Here is an 18,018-nt window from a genome sequence, read left to right as displayed (position 1 = left end):
AGGACTGTGAGAAGAGGTCATTGCGAAAACTATTTGGGAGAAGCTGTTGAAGTTGCAGAAAATGTATAATATAATATTCAAATTAGCTGCAATCCAGACTGCCAAAAGTCCATGATGAATTCTTCAGATTATTCTGTGACCTCATCCAAAGTTTCACAAGCCTGTAGATCAACAGTGAGGAATCCGTGGCTGGCAGGCCTAGGCCACATATATGACATCAAGTGTGGGTCAGGTAGACACAGTTAGGCAAAAATGGTTTTTTGCAAGTGCTAACCATTAGGGGATCGCCAGAGCTTCTGTATACATCATTATGCAAGGCACAATGACCCATTGATCCTCCCCGCTTCTGTGCACAGTTATGCAAGTACCAACAATCAGCAGTTCCTCAAAGGGGTGTGTCAACAGCATTATGCAAAAATGTATCACCTGACATTAAGTGGTTGACAAATGGGTAAGCTTGCCTCTCATACTTTGCCCATGATGGGTAGGGGAAATAAGGAGCTTTGGCTGCCAGCTGGCTCCAGTTTCCCAACCCAGCTCTAGATAGTTGTATACTCTTGTCTGGCACAACTCAGTTCTTAAGAGTACACTTGTGTGAGTCTAAAAGCTTTCTTCTATTATTTAAGACATTTGATTAGGCTAATAATAGTAGTATACCTGAATTTGTTGTGATTTTCATTCTGCGCAAGAAACAAAGCTCCTAATAATTTGACAATCAATGTTGCCAATTAAAGTAAAAGTAACATTAAAATTATTTTCTTATCACAAGACAGACACTTCAATTATTTATGAAATAACCTAACTGATCAACACTAGTACTGAATAATACGTACTTCAATGTACACAGAGTTGTTCATGGGATGTTATTTCCTACTTACAAAGGATGTATTTCAAATTTTATGAAACAGGTTTGGTCTCAATGCACCAGCATGGCTGCAGCAAGAAGCATTCAGGCATAAGCACTGGCATTTAATAAAACATAAATGCAAAAATGGCAATGTGTTTGATAATGCACACTGGCTATTTACAAACAAGCAATGAAAACTGTCTTGAAAATAAATGTATTCAAGTTGTGCAGAAAATACTGCAGAATTGAAAACAAAATTCTAGTACAGTCAAGTGCCTTCATATCCCAGTACCCTAACCCCCTCAAAATTTCCTAAGGAAAAGTCAAAGCTATCAATGTTTATCAGTGGAACACATTCAAATGTCACAAACAGGAGGGGTGGAATCTAACTTTCATGAGCATCTCTGTATCTTACTTAAAATGCTGCTCCATACTTTATCTTTTAGAGACTTTCTTCTGTCAATACCTATGATGGAGGTCAGAGATAATTCCGGGACAGATAAAAATGCTAACAGTTGTATTATATCCCCCAACTCCACCCTGTGCCTGCTCCCAAATTCTGGACATTGAACATTTTACTAAATGAGAAAAGAGACACTTGACTGGACATTTTTATACTGCAGTTAACAGTGAGGATGTCACAATACTCCTTCTGATTTCAAGTCATACTGTGTTGCACTATAGGCCACAACCAACATTTTACAAAGGAGAAAGGGGGAATGCAGCCTAAGTAGCTTTCACTCCTTTTCCCCCATTTTTACGGTAACATGACAAAGAGGACTTGCAAATCACCCCTGCAGCAATAAGCCAGATAGTTACTGGAGCTTAGGATCTCCTCAGAGGCAATTGACAAGTCCCATATTACAGTCAGTGTTGGGTAGCCCTGATGAAATTGACTTTAAAGTAGTTATTTTTAAAGAAGCAAATTAGCAGGTTCCGTCCCTGCCCCCAAGTTGATAGTTGACAGAGTGCGTACGTTCCAGATCACAGTCAAATGGGCATTAAGTAACCAGTAGCAGTTTTATGAACGCAATCTGTCTTTAGGCGGCTTGGAAAAGCCAGGTTGATAACACTTCAAAACTGAGCTTATCTGTGGAGATATTGATCAAAAGCAAAGATGAAAGCAGATGATTTAAAATCTGATAGGCAAGCAAATTAATGGCAAGATGGTTTGCTGGAGAACCCAATGGGATATGATTTTTGCCCTTCCACAGCTTTACAACTTTTAATTTTAAGATTGTTTGGTGTTGTAGCGCAACCACCATCCTCCTCAGCACAGAAATCCAGAACCAAGGTAAAATGGTTGCAAATGGAAACAGTTAAGCTTGGGCATTAAATTGGCCATGCTCTCACTTGAACTAGGCCCAGATTTAGCATAGGAGCAATGTAAGAAATTCATGTTTACTTTGACAACTCTGTGCCAATGCCATGCCTGCTCAGGAAAAGCCTTTCCTGCAACCGAAACAGAAGTCATCTTTGAAAACAGCATAGGGCAGGTCCTGAACATAGAACATGTACTGAAACATATAAAAATGGTACAGACTAGTGGAAGACCAGGTACTGTTTGACACGCCTTTCTTTTGTTATCATGTTCAAAAGGGACTAGACATGCTAGAGGTACCACCTCTTAGTTCACAAAGTCCTTTCTCCAGCCCAGAGTAGGAAAATGAACTTTCAGGCACTAGCCCTCCTTTCAAAGAGTGACTACAAGCATGGAAAAGCTACTTTAATTTATTTCATGGATTATTTGTACTGTGTGTCCTCTGACAGCAGCTATCTCTTCCCTAAGGTAGAAACAATTCTGCTAGGTTCATCCCTTTCCTACTCAAAAGTGCACAAGTTCAGACTCCTTCAAATTCACAAGACAAGTGATAAATAACTTTTAAACTTTGGAGCCTTATTGCAAATGCAAGCAATTTCTTTTATTAAAAATAAGTGAAGTCATACAAATTTCCAGGGGTAGGTCTGTCAGGGGATGGAGTGATAAATGAGTATGGAAAAAGTGACGACACAAAACTTAATGCTAATATATATATTAATGTCATCAAGAACACTAATGGAAAGTTTGGAGAGAAACTTCTGCCAACTTTAAGATAAATAAACCTAATATTTGTAATAACAAAATTTGTTATTATATGAAGAACTACCTTCCATTTTTCTAGCACATTTTTGTTTCCCACTGAAATCACATAGGATAAAATAAATAATTCTGAAATTGGTGTATTGTGACATCCACCTGCAATTTCTTGTATTGCAACATATTGCATACAAATAAAAAGCAGTTTGCATGATCTCATGCATAATTCTTGTTCCTGTTGAATGGGATGCAAAAAGAATTAAGAAGACTTACCCAGAGCCAAGTATTCAAGCCCTGAGGACAGGTGAAAGTGTGGGAAAGGAATAAAACATGGAAAACAGGCATTATTCTACTTAATGCTAGGAAATTTCCTCCAAGGAGATTGAATTCGGACACACTACAGATTTTAGATGCCAGGATTTTGCCTGCTGTTTCAAATAGCAACATGCAATCCTATGAATATTTTCACTAACACATCTAGTGATCTACACTTACCCAATGTCATTACATCCTATGACATGATTAAGTAATGTCCACTATTTCCATTTTATGGACACCATACTGTCCCAAATTGTCTATTTCTCTTCTTGCCCATATCATCAGAGTTCCTGTCGTCCTAGTTCCTGCCACACATAAGCCCACTTCTTTACATCTACAGTGGTGCCTCGCAAGACGAAAAGAATCCGTTCCGCGAGTCTCTTCGTCTTGCGGGTTTTTTCGTCTTGCGAAGCAAGCCCATTAGAGGTTTAGCGGCTTAGCGCTACAGTATTAGCGGCTTAGCCAGCTTAAAGATCAGCTGATAAGCGGCTTAACGATCAGCTGATAAGCAGCTTAGCATCAGCTGTTAAGCGGCTTAAAGATCAGCTGATAAGCGGCTTAGCCATCAGCTGATAAGCGGTTTAGCGGCTTGGGAAAAAGGGGGGGGAAAGGAAAAAAACCCTGTAGGAACTCGCAAGACATTTTCGTCTTGCGAAGCAAGCACATAGGAAATTCGTTTTGCGAAGCACCTCCAAAACGGAAAACCCTTTCGTCTAGCGGGTTTTCCGTCTTGCGAGGCATTCGTCTTGCGGGGCACCACTGTAGCCACCCTTATATTTCACGTGGTAAAAGGAATGGGGGAAGTAAGATTCCAACAATGCCAAACATGAAGAATAAGTTTCATAATTCAAGTTGATTACTTTGATGGGTGGGTAGAGATCCAAAAAATAATTCCAGTTTATAAAAATTGTTAGAAAAAAACCATTTCTACTATCCAAGAATAAAGACTTCTTAGACTTCCTCCTGCGAATGTGGAAAACCTAACTTCTACAAATAACATAACTAAATACATATTACAATTTAGGTATTGCTGTCTACAGCTGGAAGATCATGATGACACCTGGTGTCCAACCTTTTTACTGCATATGTACTACAGAATTTTAGAAGATGCATTTTATCTACCGTATTTTTCGCACCATAGGACGCACCGGACAATAGGACGCACTTTGTTTTAGAGGGGGGAGAACAAGAAAAAAAAAATTTCCCCTCTCTGCCCAGCGCCCCTTCAGTGAAGCAGCAGGAGGCGCTGCACAGAGAGGGGGAGAACTTTCCCCCTCTTGTTTTCCCGCTCTAAAACAAGGTGCCGTTTAAGGTGCGTTCAGGCGGCTACCTTGGAAGCCTGGAGAGCAAGAGGGGTCGGTGTGCACTGACCCCTCTCACTCTCCAGGCTTCAGGTTCCTTTCAACCTGCTCTTTGGGGCTGGCGGGGGGAAGCCCACCACCAGCCCCAAAGAGCAGGTCAGGGAGCAGCGGAAAGGTGCAGCGGAGAGGCTCCTGCCATAGCCGCGCGTCACCTCTCCAGCCGGGAGAGGGTCGCAGGGCTATGGCTTCTTTCGCCCCCCGCGCGCTCTCCTGGCTGGGGAGGTGACGCGCGGCTATAGAGGCTCCTGCCATAGCCGCGCGTCACCTCTCCAGCCGGGAGAGAGTCGCGGGGCTATGGCTTCTTTAGCCCCGCGCGCGCTCTCCCGGCTGGAGAGGTGACGCGCGGCTATGGCAGGAGCCTCAATAGCCGCACGTCACCTCTCCAGCCGGGAGAGGGTCGCGGGGGGCTGCTTTAGCCCCGCGCGCGCTCTCCCGGCTGGAGAGGTGACGCGCGGCTATGGCAGGAGCCTCAATAGCCACACGTCACCTCTCCAGCCAGGAGAGGGTCGCGGGGCTATGGCATCTTCGCTCCATAGGACGCACACACATTTCCCCTTCATTTTTGAAGGGGAAAAAGTGCGTCCTATAGAGTGAAAAATGCGGTAATTAATTGCTGAAACCTTTGAAAATGATGAGTCAATGGGACTGAATAGATGACATTCTGTACTTCATCCATCACACACACTGTTTTTATTTTTATTTTTTGTGTGTGTGTGTATATATATATATATATATATATATATACACACACACACACAACAGAGAGGGTGGACAACAGGGTATCTCTTCACTTCTTTACAAATATTTAATGGCATCACAGGCTGTTTTGCACAGCCCCTTTTCAGTCCATCTCTGTTTACTTTTCCTGCCAAGGTACAACTAATCCTAACCCCTTTGTGCCTATATCCCCCCTGCTAAGTATCTGTTTCCTCAGCATGATAGAATCTTATCCTGTTCCTAGATCACAAACACCCTGTTAATTGATGGCAACTGTAAAGCCACACATTTGCAGTTCACAGCTATGAGTGAAATGTCCCTCATCAGCAAAAGCCTTTGGCTCTCTGCAGAATCTGATCTTTGGGTCCAGTCTCTAAGTCTGCAGTCACACAGATCAGTCAGCATCAAGACTCTTTCAAATCAATTTAAGACTTCTCACTCAGCAAGTGGTATCTCTTTCTTCCTTATTTTAGAACCTAAGCCAAACCTTAACCACTCTGCATGCTTTATCTATCAGGTCTTCCCAGCAATCAAGCAGAGTACCATCCAATCTTGCAATATGGTTTAAGTGACAACTTGTCATAATGGCTGGGGCTGATAAGTGTTGCTGTCTATGGTGTTATATATGGAAGGCATCACACTGGCTACCCATGGCCTAGGCTAAAAGGCTAAATTCTGTGAAAGTGCCAGAAATTTTTACACTTCTCAGTCTTTACAACAGACCACGCAAAGGTTGAATGAAGTTGTACATCATACTAAGAACTAGACAACAATGAACCATTCTTCTCAAATATGGACTGCATGATTCTGATACAGACTAAATTATTCGCTGTAACAAGACACCCAGAGGAGGAATATCACCAATGCATAAGCTGAATAAAGATTGCAGAGCTATTAACAGGACATCTGGATCTCATTCATAACTGAGGTTTGAAGAAGCACACTACTGAAGCTTTGTAAGCATGATAAAATACATGCTACTGGCAATGTAATATTTATTCATTCACTGCAGAAACACTCCATGCACATATGCAAGACAATGTACATACCCTGCTCTTCAGTTCATCAAAATATAGGGTAACTGAGTTTTGTAATACTACAAAGTTATGCCTTTGTTTTTACAATACTGCAAGTTGCTAAGTAGAAGTAAGAGGGAGACATTCTCTATCCCATCTGGCAGATTGAATAATTTGGGTTTACAGCAGTCAAATTCAAATGACCAGTTTGTTTTTGAAAGTAAGATTTATTATTGAAGGGGTTCTAAAGACTGGGGAGAATATGCCTTAGATATTTAAAGGCTTGAAGCCAATTGTTCAGTATTTAAAAACTTTTTAAACAAAATATATATTAGTTGCTAGAGCTAAGGCCTTCATTTAAGAACAAGTACAATGAAAAGGGCATTTCCTTCTAGAGATCAATAAAAAATATTTTCCTAATTAATTGCTCCACAATGGACTAATCATTTTAATGACCAGAGACGATATCCAATGTTAGTCATACTCAAGAGTAACTCCACTGAAATACATGGACAAGTCATTTAAGGCTAATGATTTCAATGGGTCAAGTTTGTGTATGACCAGCATTGGGTGCCACCCCATATTTTTAAGTGAAAAGTGAAACTATGAATGAAAGATATCCACCAGTTAAAAGCAATATGATGTATTTGATTAGTAATGAAGCCAGAGAGGACTTGACTTCTTCAGCTAGGGTTGTTCAGTCTTCCCGGCCCTGCCCCCAAATTGCTTAGTGGGATAAAGGAGCAAGGGCCCAACACAGCCCATGGGCCATTTCCTTCCCTTGTTTAAGTGAATTTAAAATACACAGGTAGATTACAGCATAGCATAGCATCAAACTGACAGTCTTAGAGACTGTCTAGCACCTTAGAGCAGGCATCCAAACTTGGCTCTCCAGCTGTTTTGGGACTACAACTCCCATCATCCCTAGCTAACAGGACCAGTGGTCAGGGATGATGGGAGGGCAGCTGGAGGGCTGAGTTTGGGGATGCCTGCCTTAGAGACTAACATATGTACTGTCACATAAGCTTCAATTGTGACAATAGCCCTGATAAACTAAAAGTGATCAGCAAATTTGGAATTCTTTCATAGTACAGGTGCTATGCTAGCATAGCTAGAAAGATAGCATGACTGATTTAAATTGATCACTATTATTACCGTGTACAGTAAGCTTGCAACTCACATGCATTTATCTTGTGTGCATTCACTTGATACTTAAAAAAAGTAGAAAGGGGGCAGAAAGAAGGTAGACAGAGAGGCTATAAAGTCTCAACTATCAGAAGTTTGGGAAATGCTTGAATATACAAATCATGCCCAACAAAAACGTTTTAGTAAAAAATTATGAAATACGCACTTCAGTTTGATCCTTAATCACAAATTTTTGTCGAACATCATCATATTGGTGATACATATCATAAAGCTTCAGCCTTTGAAGAAGCTGACATCTTGCCATCCCAACTCCATAATGGATACTGAGTTGAAAATTTGTTTTTATAGAAGGCTAAATATTCTTATGTACAGTAGCACCAGAAAACAGGGAATGCAAGATAAGGAGAGATTTGCAGGGAGAAATAATTTTTGAAGATCAATAGGAAAAAACTCCTCACTATGGAGGTACAAGTTTAAATGGCATGGCAAGAACTCTGGTACATGAGGGATGGGAGAGCTTGCGTTCACACAGTTTTCTGTACCCTAAACACAGCCCACTACTTCCACATAATTTTAAATACTAGGAAAATCAATAGACCAGAAGGCAAGCTGCCGGTTTAATCCATTTTACTCCTGGAGTTGTTTTCACTGTTGATCACCAACCATGTACATGTGCAGATATGGAGCAATGCAAATAAACATCCATTATTTCACATAAAGAGGAAATAAATGTTTTAAACATTTCTAAACTTGTTCCAGTCAAAGGAGAGGGGGAGGATGTGAAACTTTTCATGAATACAAGCCAACAGGAGGCCTGTGACATTCACATTAAAAATTACACATGCTTCTATCACAGCAATACTTATGGCACTGAAAACAGATTATTTTGGCTTTTACTTGATACTGTTTGAAGCACTACATAAACCTGTATAAGTAGTCTGGCCAAAAATAGTGTGTACCACATACTGGGCCAATTCAGATACTATGGTAGACCAGAGGTGGGGGGAACCTCTGGCTGCTGGGCCTACACAGGGCAGGATGGGTCCAACTTGGACAGCAATGCCACCCCCCACAAACCACACTAGGTGTGGGCAGGTACAGCCATGGCAGCAAAGGACCAATCAAGAACTCCCAATTCTTCCTCTGCAAGCAGGGCTCCTTGTCAGTGCTGATCACCTAATCTGAGTCAACAGGGAGCCCTGCTGGGATTGGTTGCACTAGGGAGTGAGGGGGCTCTTTTTCTCTGCTTAGAGGAAGCAGACTGAATTCAAAGTATTTCCTCCAGATAGAACATTTTTATCTCTGCAGATTATTCATCTGGAGGATGCAGTATGCATCCAAACAACTTCCCTTAAACAGACTTCAGAGGCGTTACCTGTAACCGCTGATCAACTAGCTGATGGTGGCTACAGCAAGAACCGTATATACCTGAGTATAAGCCGACTTTTTCAGCACATTTTAAATGCTGAAAAAGCCCCCCTTGGCTTATACTCAAGTGAGGGTCCTTTCGGGCTGCTCCTTTCTCCTCCTCTGCCTTTGCTGCTGTTGGCAGCGGTGGAGGATGAACGAGCAGCCCGAAATCAGCCCTTTCGGGCTGCTTGTTCTTCCTCCGCTGCTGCTGACACCACCAGGTTTGTGGTGTGGTGAACCGGCTTATACTCGAGTCAATAAGTTTTCCCAGTTTGTTGTGGTAAAAATAGGTGCCTCGGCTTATATTTGGGTTGGCTTATACTCAAGTATATATGGTACTTTAGATTAAATGTAGATTCCTGTGTTCTCTGATGCCAAACAACTGTTGCTAATTTTAGCTACGGTTAGTGGAAACAAGTCAATTTCAAACCCCAGTTAATGAAGCTGGCTTGTTACCACTAACCATAACTAAGATTAACCACAGATTGGGTCTGGACAACACACTAAACTGTGGTTCATTTAAAAAGAGAATTTGAAGTGTGTGTTTTTTTCAATCTCTTCTCAGTCATTGCCTGGGGTGGGTGGGTTGTAAACCCAAGGCTCGCTAAGGCTTGTTCAAAATGTAGCCACACTGACAGCTGTATAAATACTTCAGTTCTGTGAAAATCTGTAAACAGCTTGAGCATGCAAGTGCCTTATTAGTCTCCAAATTATAGTTTCATACTGAATATTTGATTTTAAATGCTGGGTACTTCAAAGAACAGAGCTTGTCTCTGCCTCTGGTCTTAAATTAGCAATTTCCAAGAGACTTGTTTTTCAAAGCTCAAATTAAAAAGAAAAAGGAGTAACATACCTGCTATAGGCACATATCCAACTCCTTGCTGATACACTGTGGGCATCAGGACCACTGGCTGAGGCTGCATCATCATGGCAGCTGGTAAGGACTGGATATCAAAAGATAACAAAACAAATGAGTATTTGAAAATTATTCTAGGAACAAAACAAAACAGCAAGAAAATGCACAAAAACCATTTAAGTCCTTCCATACAAAGGTTAGGAAGCAACTTTTTGGCACAAGTCAGTAAGTGCCAACACATCCCAGGAAAATTAAACGAGTTCCATTGAATTAAAAGACATTTCAAAGGAACTATAATAACCTATAAATAGAGAGTTCCATCCGCTCAAATCAAGTTATGCTTTTATGATAAATTGCAGGCAGTTTAGGCACGGTTTCACTCAGAGTACAATACTGAGCTTCAGAGGTAGAATACTGAGCTTCAGAATAATTTCTGTGGCCCAGATCCAGAAATGTGAAAGAAGAAATTCTACTAGTGCTGCTGCTTTGTGAATTGGTGTGCAAGAGATAACAGAAGACATTGTGCTACATTATGCAAGTACGTGAACAATTAATTGTACAGACAAACCACTTCTGGATAAAACCCTGCTTTTTGTATACTGTTACTTCTCACAATGTGAGAGACTGGAATAAGCTTAATTTACAAATTTTCATGTAGAAAAATTTCATTCCCCAGTTTAGAAACAAAACATGAAGGCCATCAGCAAAATTCTCTTCAGTGCCCTTCATCATTAATAATTGTTCTCTCTCATTAAAAAAATTACCTTATATATTCATATTCCCAAAGGTTTATCCATAACACACACAGTATTTTCAGTTGGACACAATGGGTCATTCTATATTAAGTGATCCAACTTTTTTACCTCATATCATCCAATTTTCTTAATATTTTGTACACTTGCTGAATGATCAAAACTAAGTTTAAATCTCAATTTTTTTTATCTCATCCCATTTTCACGTTATGAGGGTTCGAAATTTCAAAAAAATTGCAATTATTTTGGTTTTGCTGGACTACACAAAAACCTTAAAGGCTCAGCCCAGGTTTGAGATACATCAAAACTAAAAACACCAATCTCTTCAGAACTACATGGGCTTTAATACAATATGTTACATGATGCACTTGCTCTACATTTCAAATGTAAGTTACAAAATTTCCAAAAATGATTTCAAAAAATTAGTATGATTAAAAAATTCCAGGTAATTTGGAGATTTTGTGGAAGGAGTTGCTGAAAAGGTATCTCTAGGAAAAGTCAGGACACCCTATGGACCATGTTTTATGAATTCAATTCTATTAATCTTGGCTTTCAATACGCAGTTCTGTTAATTCTGATACACCTTTACATGTTATCTACTCACTTCTCTATTCTCTTCATGTATCAAACAGACTGAGTAGTTCAATATAGAAACTTCCAGAAGTTCAGTGCCTCGGGTTCCAACAAAGCCTCTTTCTGCCCCATTTCATCAGCAAACTCATTGCCTCCTGCACTAAAGCAACTATTGTCAATTAACTTACCGTATAAGACATGACCAGATTAATCATTCCTTCTTTGTCATCTCCTTGCCTTCCACTCAGGCTATACCATTCATCTTCTACCTTTCCTTGTTTCAGTGATTCAGGAATAGTAACGTGCGTCCAAGCAATGCGATCATCCATTGAAAATGCTCGCTGAAAAATACATATTTAGGTAATTATGAGGGGAGGAATTTAAAGGGACAGAAACGTAACGTAAATTTCACGTTAAAGTTAAAATAATTGTCCTTTCAATGGAATCAAGTTCTCATCTGTTCTTCAAAAGTAGGCTAATTGTCCTTCCTAATCCACTCATAAGGAGAAACACCATGGTTCATGGATAACTTGGAGCACTAAGATTGACAGAAAAATAAACACAAGAACTGGAAAGTAACATTTCTTCAAACCTGGTGGATTTAATATAAAATTAAAGGGATCAATTCAAGTTATTGCTGAGCAGATAGGCCTAGGTCCATCAGCACAAGCATTTCTGCTTGTTTGATGAAACGATCTGCCCTCTCTCCACCAGTGTGGTGTTCTAGAGAGTCTCCCAAGTCAATTTGGGGCAGGGAAGCAGGGAGAAAGCCCTGTTGCACCAGCAGAAATCCTTGTGTGGTTTTCCGCTGACAGGATTAGTTAGCTGAATTTGGCCCAAAGACTCTTACCAGTGCCAAACTTTTTCTACTGTCATTATAAGTTAAATAGACAAACAGGAACTGAATAAGGAGATTTTAAAATGATGTGGAATTCCAAGGGTTGTATCCAATGATTACAAAGCAAAAAGCAACTACTTCCCTTCCCCCTCCTACTATAGCTTTGTGCAACACCGTTCACAAATGTTTAGTAGTTCTGTCAACTTTCAAGAGTGGCTTTTGGGGAGGTACAGGGAGAAGAAGGATAAGGGAAAATATCGGATGTGTGAATTGCCATCGGCTTTTTCAACCACTGGCTGAAACCTCAAGATTTTGTTTTACAAACATTACAATCATGCACACAGTTAGGCTACTTAAAGCCTCTAAAGCAAGAGTGGGGAACCACTCTCAGCAAGGTCAGATCAAATTATGGCCAAGCCCCTGTAGACCACATTTGACAGATGGGCAGAGCTACAGAGGAATACAGTCATCCCTCATGCTACATTTGCTTCAGGTTGCGTGTTTTCAGGTTGTGTCCTGCGGCGGCCCGGAAGTACCGAAAAGGGTTACTTCCAGGTTTCGTCGCTCATGCATGCACAGGCACGCAAAATGACGTCACACGCATCTGCAGAAGCAGTGAATCGCAACCTGTGTGTGTGCAGACATGGGTTGCGTTCCTTTCAGGTTGCGAATGGGGCTCCGGAACAGATCCCGTTCGCAACCAGAGGTACCACTGTAATCAGGAAAACACTCTATGGCTCCTGGTTGTTTCTTTGCAGCTCCAGTTTTCTGTCCCACTCAAAGTCAACGATGTCAGGTGAGTGACATGTGGGTGTGGTGTGGCCAAGGGAGAACAGCCTTGTGGGGCTACACTGGAAGGCGAGACAAGCCTAACTTGGCAAGAGGCTTCTCACCCATGCTCTAAAGTAAATAAACCTAATTCATGCAAGTGAAACTTTGCCTTGGAGATTTACCAGCATGAGAACTAGGAGCTACCTAGTTTGGGAGAAAAAAGTAACTGCCAGATGGAAGCATGAACTGATTTTTATGTTTAAGAAAACATTATATTTTTGCACTGATAATATGAAGTGTTTGCATTTATAGCAAAAGGGAAATAATTTCTGTTAAGAGTTGCTATCTGGAGCTAATTTTGGGAGGCACAGAGTAGGCTGCATGGGGGAATTGGAATTGGAATTGGAAGCAATTGCCTGCCCTCCTTTCCCCAGGATTGGCAGAGGCACTGAAGAGATCAAAAGCCCTTCCATAAGCACAACGATACAGATTTCATAGTGTTTTGCCAATTTTGCTTAAGGAAGCAGACAAAGGTTCCGTATTTTTTTTAGGCTCAGCTCTCAATACAGACTACCTAGGATAAAGGGCAAAAAACAAAAATGACTGTAGAGGCCCAGAGAGAATGTTCTCAATTAGTATGAACTGAAACTTCATATTAATTGTGCCCCCCAAACATCCCTCCTCCCCTAAGCCAACCTCTTTACAAATCAGGGTTTTTTTAAACGCTCTTACCTCGTCAAATATTTCCAGATAGAAAGAATCCACTCCAGGTGGAACAGTGCACTGAATAACTTTGTTCCATCGGGGATTCTTGGCTCCATTGTGAGCTGTGGGAGTTTCATAGACAGCATAGCCAAGTCGTATTCTGCAGTATGGATCCATGCGTGTCATGCCATAGTTTTTTGCCAATTTTGCCTAAGGAAGTAGACAAAGGAAATTAATAATGTTGTTATTAGCTTTCCATGCACCTTCCTAGACTGAAGTGTCTACATTTTTTACTTGCAATCAGCATATTAATGGTGATATCAACCATTGAGAAGTAAAATTTTGTAAACAGAGTAGATTTGAATAAAGATTCAAATTAAGGCATTCTGCTCAATGAGTTACAATGCCTCAATTCAAATGAAATCTGCAATGATTCCATTTAAATACACTCTGCCCACAACACTACAGATCTACTTTGTCCAAGTAGAAATGCTAGCCATAATAAAAAGATGTCCATATTGATTTATTTGTACAAGTTTAGTTTAGGGCTTTTTTGTAATCTGTTAGCAACTGATTTACGTGTTCATAGGGTTTATTTGCTGTGAGAACAAAGTCTGCATTCATTTTCAAGGTATACATAGACAAAAATAGCATAACCTTAGATAATGAATCTCCAAAATCTTTGAAGTTTTTTCATTTAAATATTTTCCAGTTACATTTAACCAGTTATTCCAAAATCACCACAGAGCTACTAAAACTTTTCATGTTCTAAATAAGCACTTCAAAACCACCACAAAAATGTTAAATGTCCGAAGTTAGATGATGAAAACCCTACTGATGGAGAGCACATGTTCTCTCAGTTCCTATATAGTGCCTTCACAGTAGATGATGAGTGGTTTCATAGGAAGATTACACTAATATGCACTGAAATCATGCAATTCTGAACATAAATAGCAAGTGAAAACTGTATGCAGTTAGTTGTACCCTGCAAGATCAATGCAAACTGCTTATTAGCCAGGAACCAGTGATACTCTTTTTAAAGCTACTGTCAGCATCTGTGCATAATAACTATGACAACACTGTATTTAGCACTACATCCCAGGAATTTACAAAATGTAAACATGTGCCACATCTAACATGTACATTTCAAAATACCTGCACTACAGTGATGCTCAGTCTCCCAACAGTACCCATTGCTCCTCCGTACTGTAATTGTTGAGCTGCTTGAGCATCCAATTGGATCTGTTGCTGTTGCTGAGTTGGGGTGATGCGAAGGAAATCTTGAGGAAGTTCACCAATATACACCTGTACAAGAAACACATAAACCAAAAATATAATCCTCTTTGTTCCACCCTGCAATCTCCTATTTGGTCCTTTTAAATATATTTCACTCACAACTCGCTAGTATCCCCCTATCTACTTTGTAACCCCACTTCAACATAAGTTGCCAAGAAGAACTGGGTGCATTATGAGACACATACAACTAATGCAAAACTGACTCTTTTAGACATCTGAAAAAATCCTTAATAATAAATATTGTGAAAATTGACACCACTATGATTAGGACTCCCAAGCCCCAGGTAAAAAGGACATCAATGAAACAGGGAAATACCTGATTTGAGAATTTGAAGAGCTAAAGCAGGGTTGAGCTTTTTGGGCAAGATCACAAAAATATTTGATATTTTCGAACAATTTTTAAAGGAAATCGGCAAAAATGACTCTGCTGGCATGGGTTGCCATACATCTGGATTTTCCTGGACATGTTGCTGATTTCCACCCGGACACTGCTTCCAACTGTAGTATTCCGGGTAGGTCCATGAAAGTCTGGACGTATAGCAACCTTAACTGCTAAAGATAAAGTTTAGTTGATTTTACTATTTATCTAACCGTGGCTAGTAACTGTTAGCTATCCCCAGTACTTTTTTTCTAAAAAAATGTTTAAGGGTACTCTCATTTTCCTACTCATATTGAAATATTGCCCCTCAATGAGGCCAAACGTAGATTCACAAAATGTTTAGGGGTATGCGTACCCCTGCGTACTCCCAGAGAAAAAGCACTGGCTATGCCTCTTTAGGATTGGAAGAAAGAAAAATGAGATGAATTTTTATAAGTCATCCAATAAAAAACCCAGATACAAAATTTTATGGAGTATTTTCTAACAAAGTGTGCCTACAATGTAGCTTGGGTCTCAAAAAAAGGTATTTGTGTTTTGCCACAGGAGCAGAGTACTATAATCTGCTTGTTTCAATAAGTTTGCTCTTTTTACCCCAACATGGTAAACAGAAACTAAGAAAGTAATGTAAGAAAACTTTAGGGGGTATTTTTCTACCCCAAGCCAAATTCAAATGCTTCTTGAGGTAGTAAAATGTCCCCAAAATAAAGCTACATGTGGTATATTTCAAAAGAAAAGTAGCTACCTACTTCTCTGGGTCAGTTCTCCCATTTGTAATATTCAGTTGCTTTACTTGGTACTGTAGGGTTTTTTTGCCCCAACCATTTTCATTTATTTATAGAAAGGAATCTGTAAATGGTAAGTGGCTGCAATTTGGGGACAGTGTTTACTATGGGGGGGGGGGGAATACAGTGAAGGATTACAGTATATGTTTACTTATGTGAAAATTATGCAAACAAATGTGCACCAGAATTTCAACCCCTTTTTTCATATGAAACTTTAGTCTGCAATACTTCTGCTCATTGACATGCCCACATACCAACATTTATGAAATTCAAGATTCTGATTACAGAGTAAATTTAGAAACAAGGGTTGAAGTAGCCACATGAGCAAGATTCTTACATAAAGGAAAGGTAGAAAACTGTGCTTATTTAATATTCCACAATGCAAAGAGTTCTAAAACTGTAGATCATAGGTAAAGCCTACTTTAACACTGTACCAGTCTTTTGCTATACTAAATGAGGTAACATGTTAGGGATTCTAACAAAAGACAACTGTAACAGGCAAGCTCAACAACCTTCGGTGCCCTGGTTTTTACTTTCTGAAATATGGCAACTCTACCCTAGAATTCTCAACTCAAATACATGTCTTCATAAATAGCATCGTTTCCAGGGATATATAGACCTTGGGCTACAGTTTTTTAATATGGCAGAGAGCTACTCATGTTCTCCAAGATAACATCTTTGAAGTGTAGGAGTTAACATAAAATTTAATTAGCAGAAGCAGCAGCTCCTGCTTCTGCCTCCGGACCGCAGCAAGATTAAATGCAGCTGGTAGGAGCTGAAATGCACTGAAGAAGTTTCAAGAGGAGGAATACTACTGTCCTACAAAGAGTATCCTTCAAGAGTCTCAAGAATATCACAGCTGAGCATGAAAAACCCCCAAGTAACATACAAAGACAACTCAATATGTTGTGGATTCTGTAATGGAAAAAGCATTCTTGCCTTTAAAAGGAAACATTTTTGCAAGTGATTTTCCTCAACTTCCCCCTGGCAGCTAACATTGACACTATGACCAACTATACCACTAGCAGCATAGTATTGAATTCCTCATCCATTACTAGTATGCCTTTCATTGTCCCAAGAAAAGTGTCTGAAAAACTAAAGTTTATCTGAACATATGTATTTTTTAATCCAGAGAATTCCCAGAGCAACTCATTTACAAAACCAGTTAAAATTTGCAAGCAATAAAATCAGTTTAGAACACTATAATAAAATAACACATAATGCAAGAACTGCAAACATCATAACCAGGAAAGGAGTTTTTCCTGTGCTAAATAAACCTTCACCAAGGACAAAATCAAAAGTCAGGACAGCACTACTGAAATGGCCATATCTCCAGTCACCATCTCTTACCTATAGTATCCAGAGAAGAGCCTCCAAGAAAGATCTTAATGCATGGGGAGGCTTGGGGGGGGGGGGGGATTGGTACTTAAGCTATCCAGGCCTCAAGCTCCTTGGGCTTTAAAAGTTAAAATCTGATGGACTGAAAACAAGTGGTTTCCAGCTGCACAGGTTAAAGTTAAGGATAGATTAAGATTAAAGATTAAGATTAAAGAAGTTTAAAGAAATGGAAATTTGATTTTAAAAGGGGAAACTTTAAAGTTATATGATATTAAGATTAAAGGATTAGGTTTAAAAAAAAAGTTGAAGTTATATATTATAACATTTTATTAAATTAAAGATTGGGATTAAAAAAGTGGAAAAGAAACTGCTGGACAAATAATGTGGATTGGAATACAAAAGAGGGAGGTATGAGGAAGTCCAGAAAATAAGTAACTTAAAATTGGAAATGGAAAAGAGAGTTTGTTTTTAATTGTTTTGTGTTTATATTGTTAAGTCTTGTATTGTTTTTTGTGTGTGTTGTTTTTCTTTTTTTGTTATTTAAAACTTTAATAAAAAAATATTTAATAAAATTAAAAAAAAATATTTAATAAAAATTTAAAAAAAAATAAAAGTTAAAATCACCACTTTGAATCATTCTTGGAAACAGACCACTGACAAATTGTCCTGCATTAACTCCGTATCACCCTTTACTGCCTGCCAAACAGCTGGATCTAGAACATCTTGTTTTCTGATGATTCAGCTAATGAAGAATACTGTCCTACAATATGCAAATGCTTCAGACTAGAAACTAATGTTAAGAATAAAGATGAAGAAAAATGCCTATCAAATTAAAA

The 18,018-nt window shown here is 39.5% G+C and overlaps 1 protein-coding gene across 4 annotated transcripts in view; it reads right to left on the bottom strand.

Moving 5' to 3' along the window:
- Positions 1–18,018, bottom strand: part of TOLLIP (toll interacting protein) — a 35,799-nt gene that overhangs the window by 4,249 nt on the left and 13,532 nt on the right. For 3 of the 4 annotated variants that reach the window (XM_080999746.1, XM_080999743.1, XM_080999745.1), the window contains exons 2-6: positions 14,543–14,692; positions 13,415–13,597; positions 11,262–11,414; positions 9,746–9,836; positions 3,198–3,218 (exon numbers count right to left, since the gene is read on the bottom strand). In XM_080999746.1, the coding sequence (XP_080855872.1) occupies positions 3,198–3,218; positions 9,746–9,836; positions 11,262–11,414; positions 13,415–13,597; positions 14,543–14,581 (487 nt within the window). In that variant the 5' untranslated portion in view covers positions 14,582–14,692. The remainder of the gene's footprint in view (positions 1–3,197; positions 3,219–9,745; positions 9,837–11,261; positions 11,415–13,414; positions 13,598–14,542; positions 14,693–18,018) is intronic. The other variant, XM_080999744.1, reaches the window with a different exon arrangement.

The sequence above is a fragment of the Podarcis pityusensis genome, assembly GCF_964106645.2.
Source record: "Podarcis pityusensis genome assembly, chromosome: 1".
Classification (NCBI taxonomy): domain Eukaryota; kingdom Metazoa; phylum Chordata; class Lepidosauria; order Squamata; family Lacertidae; genus Podarcis; species Podarcis pityusensis.
This window is presented reverse-complemented; position numbering and strand designations above follow the sequence as displayed.